Raw genomic sequence first — 18,314 nt, forward strand, 5'->3', positions numbered from 1 at the left:
AAATGAAAACAGTCTGCTATGGTCCCTTGGGAATTCCCTAATCCAGGGCTCTGGAGAAACTGTCAGTCTTTCAGGACTTGACCAACACGCCGTGCAGATACAGGCGCCGGCTCACCTTGCTGGTAAAGAAGCTGGTACTGCGGCCGTCTAACTGGTCTACCGCAGGGCTGTTAGCGCAAGCGTCACTGAGGCGTCACGGGGTGCCTGCTATTCCTGGGCATCCAAGCCCCTTCCTGGAGCAGGTGACAAAAGGCAAGTTACCCAGGGACAGCGGGCATTACCACTGTCAGAGAACGTAGAGAAACCACAGCAAAGGCAGCATGCTGCAAGTCCTCAGCGGCAGCTACCACTGAAGAGGGGCTTTAATGCGCTGAGAAGGTTAAGAGTGCTGCTGAGCGTATGGTTTTGATCGGGGCAGAGAAGGAAAACCAACACACACATACTAAAGCACCAATTCATTCACTACGCAGACCCTTGCTTACAAAGATAACTTGAGGGCAAAAACCTCTTGTGGCACAAACTGGCAAATGCACAAAAGTCTCCTGCATAAACTTGCCTGGAAAGGTCAAAATAAGCAACAACATGCTTGGGGTGTACGGACACAAAAGACAAAGGGAGCTTCTTGAGTTTCCACTCTCGTCTGTACTCTTTTTAGAGATTTTCAACTAACTGGTATTACTTTTGTCAACTTGCTTATAGATAAGGAAAAAGTGGAAACAGTGGCAGATTTTATTTTCTTGGGCTCCAAAATCAATGCGTAGGGTGACTGGAGCCATTAAGTTAAAAGACACTTGCTCCTTGGAAGAAAGGCTATGAGAAACCTAGACAGCATATTAAAAAGCAAAGATACCACTTTGCTGACAAAAGTCTGTATAGTCGAAGCTATGGTTTTTCCAGTAGTCATGTATGGATGTGAGAGTTGGACCATAAAAAAGGCTGAGAGCCAAAGAACTGATGCTTTCAAACTGTGGTGCTGGAGAAGACTCTTGAGAGTCCCTTGGACGGTAAAGAGATCAAATTAGTCCATCCTGAAGGAAATCAACCCTGAATATTCATTGGAAGGACTGATGCTGAAGTCGAAGCTCTAGTACTTTGGCCTCCTGATGTGAAGAACTGACTCACTGGAACCTCCTTTGCTCAAAATGTTTTCCCCAGTCCTGCCGAGAGTCATGAATCATTTGCATTTTCCTTCACATAACTGAGAAATTCCTTGAAAGAAAAATCTCCTTTCACTGCTTTGCCAGTCATTCATTCCACCCTTCCCTGTAGCCAAGCTTCGGTTCTCGCAGACTCCCCAGTTACGCTCCAGTTTAGAACTAGAACTCCAGTTAAGAGCTGTGACTTTTTATTTTTTTAACTCAAGTATCTCTGACTTACAACACTGCATTAGTTTCAGGTGCAAGTACTGTGATTCAGTTTTTTTTTTTTTTTGCAGATTATATTTCATTCTATGTTACTATAACATATTGACTGTAATTCCCTGTGCTACACAGTAAATTCTTGTTTATCTATCTTAGGACTTCTCAAATGCTCGTTTTAGTGGGTATCACTGCCCCAGTCCTCTATTAATTCAGCAGCACTTGGTGTTTGATGGGGCTTCCCCTCCTGTGGCAGGTCCAGTTGGACCTATCCACTGTGTATTACCCTTTGACTTCTCATCAACACTGCTGTATTCCTCTTCCCTAATTAGTTAAAAGTCAGTCTCCTTTTGTGTCTCATCCCCACCCCACCCCATGCAGCTGTCACCCTCTTTGTTCAAAAGTACAACTGGGAACCTAGCCGTCCCTTTCAGGAATTCTCTTTAGGTTCTTCACTCTGGTTTTCAAAAGCCTCCAAATTATGATCCTATCTTGTCTTCCCATTCCTGTCCCCACTGCTCCTTGTCACGTATCCTATGCTGTAGTCAAAAGAGATTACATTCAGCCCTGCCCACTGCCACTTCCCTGCGTTCTGCATCCGAGACGCACTATGTCATTTTGTATAAGGGACTTGAGCATTGGATTTGGTGTCCATGGGGGTCCTGGAACCAAGCCCCAATGGATACTGAAGGACAAGTATATTTGCTATTCCCAGAATAGACCTCAGGCCTCCCCATTTTCTCCTGGATCACCCCTGCAACCATCCCAACAGCTCTGCTTACTGAAAGGCCACTTGTTTTTATGAACCTTGCATGTGACATTTCTAAATCTCCACCTCTTTCATTTGGCTTTTATGAGCTTTTCTATCTTGTATTGTAGTATCAGGGAGCATCTTATCTTCCCTACCAGATTCTAATTTCCTGCAGGGCAGGCACAAAGCCTGGTTTCTTTCTGCACTTTCTGCACTGGGTCTCACACAAGGGAGATGTTCAGTGAGACTTACTGACGTGAAATAATAAATGTTCTAACCTGGAGTCACACCTGTTTTTCTCCTTTCATTTTATCTATGGCCCTAAATTTCCTCAGTGGGTTTTTTGTTTCTTGGTGTGCAACTTTTATTTCTGGGACAAATGAAAGCCAATCTAGGGCTGTACTTCCCCCCAAATAAATACATCCTTTTCAACCAGAACTTCTGCTGAAAATACCTAACAAGTTCAATTTATAAAATCCTAAGATGTTTAAATTTTAATCTGAAGATATTAATAATCTTGGAGGTATCTGAAAACATTCTTTGGAAAATAGTGCTCAAGTTTTAAGTCCGAATTTTAAGCTCATGGAAACAATATCATCTGTGAACTATTTATAGGTAGCTTATGTACACATGGGTGAGACATGCAGATGCCTCCAGAGGGACAAAAAAGCCAGGAAAATGGTGCTATTTTAAACCCCTCAGCACGAAGTGGAACTCAACCAGATGGATTTAGCCCTGGTAGTAGGTCACCACAGCCTTAACAACCTAAAACAAAATCAACCCACACCAACTCAATGTATTTTTCATAAAGGACTTTAAAGATGAAATGGCTTCCAGGAGGAGATAAGCAACTAGGTGCCCTGCAGGGATGTAGCCTGCTAGGGTTATCAGCTGCCACCTGCTCAACTCCACTTCTGAAGAGGCAGATGTGGCTCCGGGGAAGGATGAAGCAGCTGGAGATGAGATCTATTATTTTTAGCTGTGCGCCTAGTGAAAAGGAAATTCCTGTTGTCTTTTTCTCCATTAAATTAAAATAAAGCAAAACTGCTTTATTAAAGATTTATTCTAATCCAACAGCTACTAATACCTACTAATAAAATGAGGTCTGAAGACAGACTGACGGTAGTAATGGTGACCCTGATTCAACAGCAGCGTCCAACCAGGCGACTGACAGGCTGACACCAGACGTCACCGGCGTCTCCCAGACAGTCTCGCCTGCAGAATGTATGCACACCATCCTTCAGGGAAGATGTCCAAACCTGGGATTTTAAAAAAGCAAATCTACTTCCTTAAGAGGCTTATTTCATTTTAATTTTTTAGATCTCCATCCCTTCCTGGGCCTCTTTATTGTGATTTTATGGGAAACTGTCATTCCACTTGAAATACCGACATGCCAGCTATAGTCATTTCCCACAAAAAATAAAAGCATATGTTTACAGTTTAAAAAAAAAAAGAGAACTGGCTCAACCACCAGAGCAAATTCATATGGGGACTGGTTTCAATATACATATTATGATGATAATTACAAAAGTATTTTTTACAAATTTCTGCAGCACTAAGTTTGGCCAAGAAAATCCAATTAAGGATCTACAATGAGAGACTGGCTCCCAAGTGTACGTAAACACATGGAATAGGGTACATCAAGTACTGTGAGTTCAAATACCGAGGAAGAAATCAGAGAAAACAAAGGTTAGTGTAGATGTCAGGGAAACTGGCCATCCCGAATACGGCAGCGCTCTGGGGCCTTGGGCAATGGAAGGGATAAGTGGAAACAGTACTGTGTTCACAGGAGGCTGAGCAGAGTAAAATACTGACATAATGACTTCAACAGCCCAAGTGAAGAGACAGCAAGAACTTCCACCAGAGCAGTTTTTCATCAGTGCCTGCAAAACAGCCTGGGAGACAGTGTTTTGAAAATACAGCTTTCCACTTTGCTCACAGCCAAAATAATGAATTTTCAAGGAGGCTCCCTTCATTCCCAGTCTCTTCTTGCTTCTTTATCCGTACTGAAGTATCTAAAGAGAGAGCGGTTCCTTCACTCACACAAAGCCCCTGCTAAGGAGGGGCCCCTGGGCTAGAGACGTGGGGACACAAAGGTGAAAAAGACCTGCCCTCTGCAGAATCCAGAATTTAACCCCTGCTTGAGTCCGTCCTGAAGGAGATCAGTCCTGGGTGTTCATTGGAAGGACTGATGCTGAAGCTGAAACTCCAGTACTTTGGCCACCTCATGCGAAGAGTTGACTCATTGGAAAAGACTCTGATGCTGGGAGGGGTTGGGGGCAGGAGGAGAAGGGGACGACAGAGGATGAGATGGCTGGATGGCATCACCGACTCGATGGGCATGGTTTGAGTAAACTCCGGGAGTTGGTGATGGACAGGGAGGCCTGGCATGCTGCAATTCATGGGGTCGCAAAGAATCGGACACGACTGAGTGACTGAACTGAACTGAATTCATTCACTACTGAAAATGAGGCATCAGACAGGTACCAGTCCAGTTAAATGGCTGAGAATGTTGTAAGTGAAATCATGGGTTTGTGTTTCTGAAGTCACTAGGGAATGACAGAGGGAAACAGTCACCTCTGTTGCCTCAATGCAAAATAAGGAGAGAACATATTCATTTTGCTAAGAATATATATAAAGATTAATGCTCGAATCTGAGGGAAAGATGTCCTCTTATGCATTACATGGTCTTGGTAAACACTGAGAAAATGAAATTTAAGTTAAATACTTCAAATGTCTGTCAAAAATTATCTCCCTTCCTACTCCTACATCCATTCCTGGCTTTCAACTCAGGAACCCAAATCGAATTTCAGTCTGGCCTAACAACAGACGGCTTTCATATAGAGTAATTTGAGTCCTCTGGCAGCAAGTGGTGTCCCACTCAGACATTTCTGTTAACTCTGATCAACTGCAAAATCAAAGACGACCAATATTCAAACTGGGCAAAGGGAAAAAAAGGATACAGTTCTCTTAGAAAATATTCAAGTGTCAAATTAAAGACCATAATTTCTTGGATATGGGCTTTCCAAGTAGTCTGCTGACTTAAAATGGTTTTTATATGTAAGCCCTGAGTACATGCTAAGTCTCTTCAGCCGTGTCTGACTCTTTGCAATCCTATGGACTGTAGCCTGCGAGGCTCCTCTGTCCATTCTCCAGGCAAGAATACTGGAGTGGGTTGCCAGGCCCTACTCCAAGGGACTCTTCCTGACCCAGGGATCAAATCCACGTCTCTTATGTCGCCTGCATTGCAGGCGGGTTCTTTACCACTAGCATCGCCTGGGAAGCCCGTATGTAAGCCTTAATATTTTCTTTTTGACATGAAGAGGCGACTATAGAAGCCTTTCCTCTCACTTTGAACCTACAGAGTTAATCCTGTTAATCCAGAATGAATAAGTGAACCAAGAATGATAACTAAGACAGAATATTTTTCCTGATTAGCAGGCAAAAGGGAATTTTTTTGGTGGTAGGCAGGTACCTGGAGAATCAGAGAACTGATCAGTACAGGGTGTGGTGGCCTAAAGCAGCAGCTGTGAAGGCTACTAGCCAACTGAACAATGTTGAATTCTTGGGCCAAGGCTTGAAAGTAATTAACTGCTAGTCCCTGAGATTATGACCCCTCTGCCATAGGATACATTATGCACTGGAAAAAAAAAAGTTAAATATTTCTGGTTTAAAAGCTGTTGCTGAACTTTCTGAGCAACATGACAACAAATGTAAAAACTGCACATTGCGAAAAACACCCGAACCTGAAACATTTGAGCTTTTTCCCTTTTTCAATACCAATGGCTGTCCTTTTCTGACTAAACTCCTGGAGTGGCTTAATCCTCAGGCTTCTAACAGCCCCCTACTGAATGACATTCTGCTCTCCAACTTTAATCTGCATATCTGTCTTTCCTCTTTTGGGTTTGTAAACTTTCTCCAACTACTCAGTATATATAAGAAACGCTGGAATCCCCTGGCTTGGCACTCGAGGCCCTGTAAAATTTAACCTGCCTTTCTCAGTCCTTTGGCCACCTGATGAGAAGAGCCGACTCACTGGAAAAGACCCTGATGATTAGAAAGACTGCAGCGAAGTGGAGGGGATGGCAGAGGCTGAGATGGTTAGAGAGCATCACCAACTCCATGGACGCGAATTGTGAGCAAACTCCAGGGGACAGTGGAGGACAGGGGAGCCGAGCATGCTACAGTCCGTGGGGCCACCAAGAATCAGACAGGATTTAGTGACTGAGCAGCAACAACCACCTTTCTGGTCATGTCTCTGCTTCCCTTCGCCATGAATGTTCTTTCTCCATCTGGCACTCTAGCAGCGGTTCCACAAAGCAATCCGACGGCTGTCTTCACCTCTATTCAGAAAACCTCTCTTCTTCTTTCCTCACTCAGCATAACAGGCAATGCCCTTCCCAAGCGCCTCTGTTTGTCCAAACTTTTCCCCAAATTCAAGATCTAGCTCAAGTTACCCCACAATTCTCTCTCCTGCTTTTGAATCCGTAAAGCATTTGACACAGAAATCGTTACTTGTTACTAAAATCTAGGGATCACGTAATGTGAACCCTTCACTTTCCACACAAGATCATTTTTCACCTTTACAGAGCTCCCATCTTGTGCTTTTTCATGTGTCTGATAATAAGTATAATCTCAATAAATGTTTAATTTCTTAGGTAATGCTTTAATAAACGTACCATCTTTGAATGCATCAACTATCTGCAGATAATTCCTTTGGTAGAAGGTGGTGAGAAGAGAAATGAGGCATTTTGACAGAAATCCACAAAAATCATAGCTGTATAAAAATCCCATTTTTAATTACCAGCTAATTTTGGCAGACATCGCTGACGCTCACCACACCAGGGAATTTCAGAGAGAGATGATATTCTCAGGTGGGGAAAGCTCAGGGATGGGGTAAGATGTCATATGTCCCTGGGTATTTTTTTTTAATTGAAGGCAACAGTGATCTATTTGCTTGTGTTAAAGGTCATCCGGGTTTCGACTCCATCAAAATGAGACCCACAGTGCAGAGCCACATCAGTATGCCACGTGCTTCCCAGAAGCTGGCTTGGTTCTACTTATTTCTGAAGCACTTATCACCTGCAGGGATAGGATAACTCAAAGTGCTTCCAATGTGCCTTTTAGCCAAGTAACATCACACCTGACTATTTTCTATAAATCTTGTCCCGAATAACATCTATAGATCTCTCACACACACACACACATTTTGTAGCATTTAACACTGATAAAACAACTGCAGATTTTATGGACAGTACTTGTGAGCACATTGCTATGAGCCACTTAAATATTATTAAAAACTTTACTTTTCAAAAATATTACATTACCCCTGTAAATCACTCTAATGTGGATTTAAGAGTCACGCTAATGAACACTACAAAACAAAACTTGAGAGATACACAGTGTTCTCAGTTGAATTATACTTAAGTGAAGTGATTTGCAGAGATTACCGTGAGGGTGTTTGACAGATACGAGAAACAAAATGTAAAATTCCTACCTTGAGTCTGTTTCTTGTTCACCGCATTATCAGCTTTATGTCGTTTCTAAAGTTTAAAAGCAAAAACAAAAACTGTGAAAAAGTGGATGAGATTAGCAAAACAAGATAGCACCTGTAACAAAAGTCAGATTTTTTTTCCTTTAACCTTACGTTTCTCAAGGCTTTTATCCTTTCACACCCATATCAATTTTATAAGTAAGCCCAGAGTATGGTGATGGGAACAATCAGAGTACGTGGGGATTTTAAAATTGGAAGTGCAATCCGCAGCATCTTTATTCCCTTTCTAGGAGAACAGGTGTGTGGCCTCAAAAAGCCCTTACATTATTGCGCAGGTAAGATTAAAATTTTAATGTATTAGAAAAGAGCTGAAAGACTGATTTAGACTTTTGCTTAAACAACTCACTTAAAAGGAAGATTGCCCAAGAGAATTATCTGTAATAACTACCATTGAACAATGATACCAAAATATTTTCGGTTTCTTAGGAAATTCATTATCTAATTAGGCTGAGCACATCCTCTATAATTTAATGACGTGCCAATGTCTACCAACGACGAGAACCATCTACCACTTGCACAACACTGCTTTTCTACCCACTGCTCCCCAACAGCGCCCCCCCACCTTCAGAAGTCACTGAATCTCATTTTGTTTCCTCCCAAAGCATAAGAAAATCGAGCATTAAACGAGCGAGTTAGTCTACATCTAGGTGGGTGAACCTGAAGAGCCATGAAGCCAAGACTGGACGGCAGTAGGAGGAAGGGAAGGTCAGAGGAAAGGTGTGAACCTGGGTGGTCGGGGAGGCTAACTCCTCCACAGTCCAGCGGGAGGTTTTCCAGGGCTTCTGTCTAAACTTTCAGCGCCGAGTGTAACACAGCTGCCTCTGCTGACGCCGCAGAAGTGTTGAGCGTAACTGACGCTGAGCTCAGATTCTATCATATGAAGCCCAACAGTCAGGCTTAGCTACACATATTTGATCACACGGTGGGTTGGCATGAATGCAAAACTAATGAGTTCTGAAGCTGAGAAGAAACATGAGTTTTGGACTCACGGGACACAAATGAAAACATTTTTCCAGACAAAAGCCTGGGCCTGTATGTAGATGAGCACCCCTAGACCCAGCAGTGCTCACGAGGAGCAGCATAATAGCTGTAGTGTGAGCTCAGTTCATCCAAACAATCAGCCACTGAACTGCGCAAAATGCAAATTGGGCATTCAGAACGCCTCTGCGGAGGCTTGCTGAAAATGACTCTTGCCACATCCACATGTGGGAACACGCTACAATTCTCTCCCATAACAAAACACTCGCTAGTAAGTGTCATAATGCAGACTTTAAATAGACAGATTATTGCTTCCAAAAGTAAGCACATGATTTGACAGCAAAGGTTCTCAAATAAATTTTTAAAGTTCTGTTAAGTTTACAGCATCAGTGGAGAATATTTTATGATTGATAAAACTCTAAAATACTTACTCTTTTTTCTGTTGTTGTTAAAAAATATTTTTAAAAATTAGGAAGAAACCCAAAATAAATTTTAGTCCAAAATAATAGTCTAAGGGAAACTGAGATATTTGAAGGTGGTGCAAATATTTTCAAAACAATGCACATCTATGACAGACAAGGGTTAGATTTCCAACTGAGGGAGACAAATAAAAGCTAATTAATGAAACATTCCATTTAAACTGGAAATTTAATCTTAGTGAAACTTAAGGAGATCCTGAATATTACTTTCCATCTGCAGAGAATTCTTATACATGAGCCTCTCCTTCCTCAACCTTCCCACCACACAATAAATTAGGTTAATTGTTGAGACATAGTTGTGTTGAATATACATAAGGATCCAACCCAGATAGATTCTAATCTTATTACTACAATAGGAAAGCATCTTTGTTTCCAAAGAAGATCCTTATTCCTTTTAAAACTTATATAGTTTGGAAGAAATGTATATAACTTTCCTTAAATTAAAATACCTCTATTGAATTGTAATCAGAATTCATTTACTATTACTGAGAACTAGTGAATGATTTAATACTATCAATATCTGATTGACAGTGTCATGAACTTTACGGTACTTAAGTACGCAGTGCTGACCACCCCTTCGTTCTGGGAACCCTTCCTTCACAAGGCATGTCTTAAGACATCAAGCCCAGGGGTTCTACTTGCCCCTTGGCCCCTTCTTTAGCTCTCAGTGATGGATTTCCTCAAGGCTTACTCCCTGCCTTCTCTGCTTCTCACTCAACACTCTCTTAGCTCCTTCATAACTATAATTTCAGTGATAATCATTATCAAACATACTGGTCAAGACTCTCATCTGAGCTCCAGAAGGTTACATTCAGTGGCCTCCTTCACAGTTTCCTTTGGTAGTCTTAAATGCATCTCAAACTATGTCTGAAGGGCAACCTCTGATTTTATCCCCCAAGACTTGGTACTTGTCTCAGGCATGGAACCATATAGCAGCCACTTACACAAACCAGGAACTTGAGATTCGTAAGTACCTTCTCTCCTTTTCACTCCCATGCAATCTATTTCTTCATTCAATAAATGCTGGCAAAGCTTTGTGTCAGATCCCGTTACTACTGCTGATACGGCAATGAACGAAAGACAAAAACTCTTGCTCTCAGGGAACTTACACTCTAGTGGTTGGAGATAAAGCAGTAATAAAACAAGTAGGATATGTAGAATGTCATGGTAGTATCTTGTCAATTTTATTCTTAAATATATATTGAATTCATTTTTCCATATTTCTTTATCTTTACAACGCCACTTAATCTAAGATACTTTGTTTTCATACCAACTATTACCAAAAGTGTTAATTGCCAGTCATTTCCAACTCCTTGGGAACCCATGAACTGTAGCCTGCCAAGCTTCTCTGTCCATGGAGTTTTCCAGGTAAGAATGCTGGAGTGCACAGACATTCCCTTCTCCAGGGGATCTTCCGGACCCAGGAGTCGAACTGGGGTCTCTTGCATGGCAGGTGAATTCTTTTACCAGGGAAGCCCAACATCTAGTTCTCCTCTATCTCCATGGGCAGGGCTTCCCTGTTGGCTCAGTGGTAAAGAATCCACCCGCAATGCAGAACATGCGGGTTTGAGATGTGGGTTGGATCCCTGGGTTGGGAAGATCCTCTGGAAGAGGAAATGGCAACCCACTGAAATATTCTTGCTTGATAAATCTCATGGACAGAGGAGCCTGGCAGGCTGCCGTTCATGGGGTCTCAAAAGTCAAAAATGACTTAGCAACGAAACAACAACAAATATCTATGGACACTGAGATTACAGCTCCCTTTTGCCGTATATTGTTCTAATATTGTGCTGTAAGTAGATGAAATATGTACCGTTTCTGGGCCAAAATGTACAAGAAGTGAGGGCCTCCATTCTCTCTCCTCCTCTGCTCCGGTGACCACTGACACCCCCCAAAGCAGAGCCCTGATTCAGCTGCATTCCTAAGTGGCTACATGAACAGTGGGCTTCTCTCCCTGCCTTCCTCCTGGACAAAAACCTGCAGTGTCTTCGAGTACATGAAAAATCAACTTATGTTAAAGACACTGACATTTGGGACATGATTTATCACTGCAGCAAAAGTTTAACACATCTGAATACAAATCCTAATGAATGCCTGGCATCTAAGCACTGCTTCATACATTTTTGCTGAATGAATGAACAAATGAATGTATTAATAATTACTGATAAAGACTGTCTAGACTATTCTTTTATTGCTTTTCCTTCTCTAGAAATTAACATTCCAATCTTCCTATTACTTTACAGGTTGATATAGATATAAACTTATTAAACCACTTCTACAGAACATTTTTAGTCAATTTCTTAAAAATGCTTTTACTGAAAAACTACTTCACGTGATGCTCTTATTGCCAACAAAACTATTATTACACCCTTTAGGAATTGCCTGGTTAGCTGCTTCCCAAGAGTACCCGATTATTACGCTATGCCAATAAGAGTTCTGTTGAAAACAAGCAAACAGATTTCTTGCCTTCCATTTTATTTACCATATATTTTCATAGAATGGGATACTAGAAACAATAGCTAGAGAACTTGCAGTTTTTCTAGAGAAAAGAGGAAAAAGAAAGGAAAAGCAGCTTATAGCAGTGATTATAAGGCAGACCTCGTTGGAACCAAACTATCTTATTTGGTTTCTGACAGTCTCGGTTATTAGCCCTGTGACCCTGAGCAAGTTACCCTACCCCTCTCTGCCTCCTCTCCCTAATCTATGCAACGGGGATAACAGCAGCAATCTTCTGAAGGTTGTTATGTCTATAGTGTGTGCTCAGTCATGCTAGACTCTTTGTGATCCCCTGGACCATCACCTGCCAGGCTCCTCTGCCCATGGCATTCTCCAGGCAAGAAAACTGGAGTGGGTGGCCATTCCCTCCTCCAGGAGATCTTCCCAACTCAGGGACTGAACCCACGTCTCCTGCATCTCCCTGAAGCTGAACAAATGTTGTCATTATTGTTGGTGACTCACCACACCAATACAGAGGAAGAGCATAGGACAGGACGGAATTCAGATTTTAGCAGTTTCTTGCACAAGTCACACACCCTCTCAGAGCTTCGGCTTTTTGAACTTTAAAATGAGGCTAAAATCTAACTTTCAAAGTCACTGAAGGAATTAAATGAAAAAACGCAAAAACAGCAGCACAATACCTACCAAATAAGAGATACTCAATGAAAATTAGGCTAAACAGAGGAAGAAAGGGGAATGCATGAGGCAAAGAAAGACAAAACTGTTTTAAAGACCAATTCTCAAGGACTGCCAAGTGCAAGTCAAGGAGTGTAAGTCTGCGCAGAGTGATACAGGCAAGAAAAGAGTCTCATGAATTTTCAGCTAGTGGTCCCACTAAGTAAGCCATTTTCAACTAGAGACTATGATGGTTTATACACAGATGCATGCACACATACAACCTGTTTGTACTCCTGGATACTTGGATGTTTTTGAGGCTGATGATCTCAGTGGTCAGTTGACCCATCTCTAATTAGCCTAACGATGCTACAGCTCATGTGTTCTTCACAAGATCCCAATTTGATTCTTTACAAAATAATATCAATATTTGTACAACTTTACATTGGAGCTTTCTAAAGAATATCTCAGCCTTTCCTCATCTTACCATCTGACTTGCCTAAGGCTTGACAGATGGTCATTTCAGACAGCCAATGTATTTAAAGGGCATAGGAAAAAAAATACTAGCTTCCTCAACTAAAGCAGCTAAAATAACAGTGAAACAGAGGAAAAAGAAAAGCCTACTTTTATTTTGGGCAGCTTATTTTATCAAGGGGAAACCGACTGACTTCCCCTTTTCTTTACTACTACAGAATAATAAAAATAGCAAATTTGCCGTTACTTTCCTTTAATAAAATAAAGGAAATAGAACTAGTTTAAAAAAAAAAAAGATGAAAAGGAATCAAAGGTGTCTAATAGGGGAAAACTATGGAAAATGGAAAAATAAAAAAATACAAAAAACTTTTTACCTTTAGAACTTGGAGGTTATGGTGTTTTAACTTGAAATAACCTTCAAGTTGAAACTGAGCATACTTGAAAATAATGTTCAAATATAGTTTTCTCTCCAAGCTAATTACTACATTCAAATTAATTTATTTCATCACAAAGGCACAAACTTAAGGGATCACTGTAATAAGCACTCTGTAATATTAATCCTATAGAAATCAAGAGGAATTAACTCCAGGAATGGGAGCATATTTTAAACACTTTTAAGATGAATAAGTATTTTAAATAGCCTGTATCAAGAATAAAACAACGTAGGAAGAAATTGATATTTTAAAATATGTACATAAAATAAGTGTTACATTTATGAAAAAAACAAGTACTTACAATATCTTCTATTATCTCTTTGATAGCTGCCACAGCCAAAATAAATAAGAGAGGAACCAATGTTGTATAGCGACCTGTTGGTGATACATCAGGTATTTGCTATTTGAAGGAAAAAAATAAATAAAATGGAAGAGAAATTCAGTAAAACTAGCAAGTTGATAATACATTTGAAAACAACAAAGTCTTAATGCTTCTTAAAATATGCTTCATTGATTTTACCAACTTGGTGGAATAACACCAGGGGAGGCAATTTGCTTGAATCTAGTAAGCAGCTGGAAGAAAGTATATTAGTTTCACGGAAGCAGTTGTGTGAAGGACTAACACCTACAAAGGGTGACCGGTTAACTAAATTACAGCATATGCGTTCAATAGTAGGTTGGCCAAAAAGATCATTTGGATTTTTCCATAACACCTTATGGGAAACCCTGAAAGAACTTTTTGACCAAGCCAATAAAATTTCATAAACCATTAAAAATGGTATTTTAGAAATACAATGAATTATATGGGGAAAAATATCCACACATTACTATAAGGGTAAGCAGATAATAAAATATATATACTTTATGATCCCCTTTTTGTAAGTCAATTAACAATGCTTGGGATAGGAAAAAAAAAAAGACCAGAAGGATACACACCCAAATTTTAAGAGAGCAGCTGTATTTTCCTGGTGATGAAATAACAGAGGTTCAAGTTTTTTCTTTCTGCTTTGCTGTGTTTTCTTACTCTTTTTTACATGAACATATAATACTTTTTAACAAAATAAACCTTTCTTTCTGATTACAACTAACCCAAGTTCAAAACAAAAAAAGCTTTAAAATGGTAACTCTTGCATTCTAAAGTTCATAACTGACAATATTACTGTTCCTAAAATAAATTACTATTTTAAGAAAAAATCCTATCCCTCTTCACCATCCAAAATGAAAAGTCCTTGCCATATTACATTTACATATGTCTAAAATAAGCTGATGACCATGAATCAAAAGGCTTGAAGAGGTAGCAGCAGCATTCTGACCTGGCTTAGAGCAGGAGCCAGAAATGCCCACCCAAACCAGCTTATCTCTCTGCATTTCGATAAGCTTCAGAAGACTGGTCATGGGCTTAAGAAACACGTTTATTAATATCTGAACACATTATTCTGAGCTAAGGTTTTACAACATGACTTTACCTGGAGCAGTGCAATAAAGAGAAAAAATGAATTAGCCGCTCTTCTGAACTGAGAGTAGAGAAATCTTGGGAGGAATGTGATTATGTTGTATTTTGCAGTGCTAAAAAACAAAAATGAAAAGTAGCATAAAACTTAATTACTCCACAAATAGCATCCACATTTACAAAATCCTATTTTCACCACATAAAAAATTAGATGATGAAAAACTGCCCTTTGTTTTAAACCAGAAGAATACTGCAAATGGTCATAAACCTCAATGAAAAGGAGTGAAAGTGTAACAAGAAAGAATCTTTTGTTTTCAAATACAATATTACAAGTTAATCACTAAAGGGATGTTTCCTACAAGCTTAAATGATGCACAATAGCCCATCTCTTTGAACTCTGCCTCCTAGGTAATGAGCCCTAAGCTAAAATACCTATGTTTAGCTCACAGGAAACATCCTGACCACGCCCACTTGTAAATGCCTGCAGGAAGAAATTAACACATCCCCTCTGAGGATGATGGGAACCAGGAAGTGTCTGACTTCACTCCCTCAGCTTTCAGTAATAAAGTGAAAGTCGCTCAGTCCTGTCCGACTCTTTGCGACCCCATGGACTGTAGCCCACCAGGCTCCTCCATCCATGGGATTTTCTAGGCAAGAGTACTGGAGTGGGGTGCCATTGCCTTTTCCAGGGGATCTTCCCAACCCAGGGATTGAACCCGGGTCTCCCGCATTGCGGGCAGACGCTTTACCGTCTGAGCCACCAATTAAAAGCCGCCTGAATTCTAACTCAAGCAAGATGGTTCTCTGTGGGGGCATGAGCCTACCATTTCAGTTGCTGATTTTCTGAATAAAGCCATTACTCCTTTCCCAACAACTTGTCTTTCTGTTACTGGCTTGTCCCGAGGCAAGCAGCACAAGCTGAGACTCAGGAAGAAAAGGAATCATCTAAGTAGTAACAGTTTGATTTTCTGCATAGTTTCTTCTCTTCCCTTTGGCCAGTCCCTTTGTTATCATTACTAGCAATGGCTTACAAAGAAGAGCAACTTTAGTTAAGGTAGTGGATGATACGTTGGGCTTCCCTGGTGGCTCAGAGGGTAAAGCGTCTGCCTGCAATGCGGGAGGCCCGGGTTCGATCCCTGGGTCGGGAAGATCCCCTGGAGAAGGAAATGGCAACCCACTCCAGTATTCTTCCCTGGAGAAGCCCATGGATGGAGGAGCGTGGTAGGCTACAGTCCAAAATCTTGCCCTCAAAAATCAACAATTGGAGCAGGACCAGAAATATAAAATTGAGATGGCGTCCCTGGACCACTTCAGTGAAATGGGGAGTTTTCTGGGGGTCTGTTAGAATTTTCTTCACTGCTGCTCTAGAAACTTGAATAGGACTCCACACTAAACACATCAGATGTGTCCATAATCAGGAAGACACCATCATTTAGGCCTCAGAAACATCCAATCTTCCTCTTGTTGATTAAACAGAAGATTAACCACATAACCCAAGCTCAGAAAAGTTACTCTAGAATTTGAAGGTGTAAAAATTAATTTTAAATGGTCATTTCACGAATCTAGGAGTTCTGTCACCAGAAAACCACTGGGCTGACATGTGGTGGTGATGGGGGGTGGTGTTCACTTGGCTCCAGGGGCCTCTCAGTGAATAGTGCTTCTAAGAGGTCTTCTTTTACATTATTGTTGGAAGGAAAATAGAACAGTGAAGTAACTCTCACACCCTCCGTTCCTGGACACCACACTACATTTTTCAAGCATAAAAAGTCAATATTTAAAGACTATTTGACACAAAGGAGTTCTAAGAGAACTGCAAAGACTTCTTTTAAAAGGTGTAAATCTATTCATCAAAAACAATAGTTCACAGGCCTACTAACAGGTTTAAGACAAAGGCACCTCCGCATGAACTGCTTTCATTACTACAAATAGAATTGGCAGCACATGGCTGCTCAGCCTTTCTGCTCTTTCCTACTTGTAGATTCTTATTAACATCTCCTTATTGGCTAGAAGATAGAGAAACAGCTAATCTGCACTCCTTCAGGAAGCTCTTAAATATTAAACTGATTTAATGAAAGCTCCTTGCAAGTATTTTCATTTCGGCCGGGCTGGGGAGATGCCCTCCCAAGTTCTGCTGCGGTAGCTGGTCCCAATCTTCTTTGGTAGTTCCTACCTGACATGGTTATTGCAGAATTTTGTCAGCTGGGGCTGGTTGATGAATATAGTCCTTATTTCCTCCTGGTCAGCCAGAGACGTCCTCTCCGAAACATCATCAGTCTTCTCATAACCTTAGAGAGAGACAGACTCTTCTTATTTGATAAGAAATGCTTCATTGTATTATCCAGACCAAAACTACATTTCCTAACTATCCTAGAGCCTAAAATCTGTTAAAAGCTATATGAAAGTGAAAGTCACTCAGTCGTGTCCAACTCTTTGCAACCCCATGGTCTATACAGGCCATGGAATTCTTCAGGCCAGAATACTGGAGTGGGTAGCCTTTCCCTTCTCCAGGGGATCTTCCCGACCCAGGGATCGAAACCAGGTCTCCCGCATTGCAGGCGGATTCTTTACCAACTGAGCCATCTGGGAAAGCCCATATGCTCCCCGCTTATTGGTGCTGTTTCTGTTCTAATAAAAAGAAAAAACCCCCACATTTAACATTTCTACTACATTTATTAATAAAAGGCAGCATTTTAGAGTCATGTCAAAGCTGACCCAATTCAAAAACAGTAACATCCATTTTTAATTTGTACTCTTCCCCAGAAAGAGTACAACTTAGTTTCTTTCATTACATATAAACATGTCCAAAACAGCACAAAATTCTAAAATGGTTTATAGTTTTAGACAAGACTAACAACACAGAGGTAATGACAATGCATTCTGAAATTTTAAACATACCATTTAATGCATTTCTGGTTTTTGTTCTGTCTTTGTAGATAAAGATAGAGAAAAAGATAAACAGTAAGGTTTAAACAGATAACTACCACGATGATCTAACTCACTATGATCAACCTAATCTTTCCAGTAATTAGAATTTATGTTCACAGATGAATTTTACGTTTCTTAAGATCATCCTCAGCCACCCCCCAGTCACTAAAACAATGTAAACAGATACAGGCCATTTCATTTGGGTAGCATCTTGCTGTAATGTTGACAACACTTTTACATACCGCTTCGAGAAGAGCAGAAAAAAATTAAACTACTTATTTTATTTTCTAGTGAGAAATAAATAAGACTGAATCAAATTGGTCCCTTACTCCTTTCCTAGAAAGAGTTGCCAACAGTACTTTATCTAAAAAACCCACTTCTCTTCTCTTTTCTGCCCTGCCAGTGCCAGCTCCTCCCCAAAGCCCTGCCGGCGGGAGGTCTCTTCTGAAGGATTCTCTGTTAAAGGCAGGGAGCCTCCCCGTGTTCCCACAGGCCTCTGTGACTCCCAGTTCCTGGAGTCCGCCTCCTCCATCAGAGGGCAACTGCCCAGGGCAAGGACTGGCTTGTCACTCATCTAACACCAGCACCAACAAACAGCAAGTACCTGATCATTGTTTGCTGAATAAAAACCAAAGGACAAAGGAGTGGTTAGGTGGCCACTGAGAGCAAGTCAATGCCTCTCCACCCACTGATAAAGTCACCAGTCTCATTGAAGTGCTGGTAATAAAAGCCTGCCCGTGGGGCTTTCTCGCTCTAGCGTTCATTGCTCAGCTGTGTCCCCCTCTTTGTGACCACATGGA

The 18,314-nt window shown here is 40.9% G+C and overlaps 1 protein-coding gene across 4 annotated transcripts in view; it reads right to left on the reverse strand.

The window, feature by feature from the left end:
* The window catches only part of ATP8A1 (ATPase phospholipid transporting 8A1), a 226,199-nt gene that overhangs the window by 177,467 nt on the left and 30,418 nt on the right, over positions 1 to 18,314 (reverse strand). For 3 of the 4 annotated variants that reach the window (XM_061164668.1, XM_061164664.1, XM_061164663.1), the window contains exons 2-5: positions 16,760 to 16,874; positions 14,606 to 14,705; positions 13,441 to 13,539; positions 7,607 to 7,652 (exon numbers count right to left, since the gene is read on the reverse strand). In XM_061164668.1, the coding sequence (XP_061020651.1) occupies positions 7,607 to 7,652; positions 13,441 to 13,539; positions 14,606 to 14,705; positions 16,760 to 16,874 (360 nt within the window). Of the gene's footprint in view, positions 1 to 7,606; positions 7,653 to 13,440; positions 13,540 to 14,605; positions 14,706 to 16,759; positions 16,875 to 18,314 lie in introns of those variants that run through there. The other variant, XM_061164666.1, reaches the window with a different exon arrangement.

Source organism: Dama dama, chromosome 17 (assembly GCF_033118175.1).
Source record: "Dama dama isolate Ldn47 chromosome 17, ASM3311817v1, whole genome shotgun sequence".
Classification (NCBI taxonomy): Eukaryota; Metazoa; Chordata; class Mammalia; order Artiodactyla; family Cervidae; genus Dama; species Dama dama.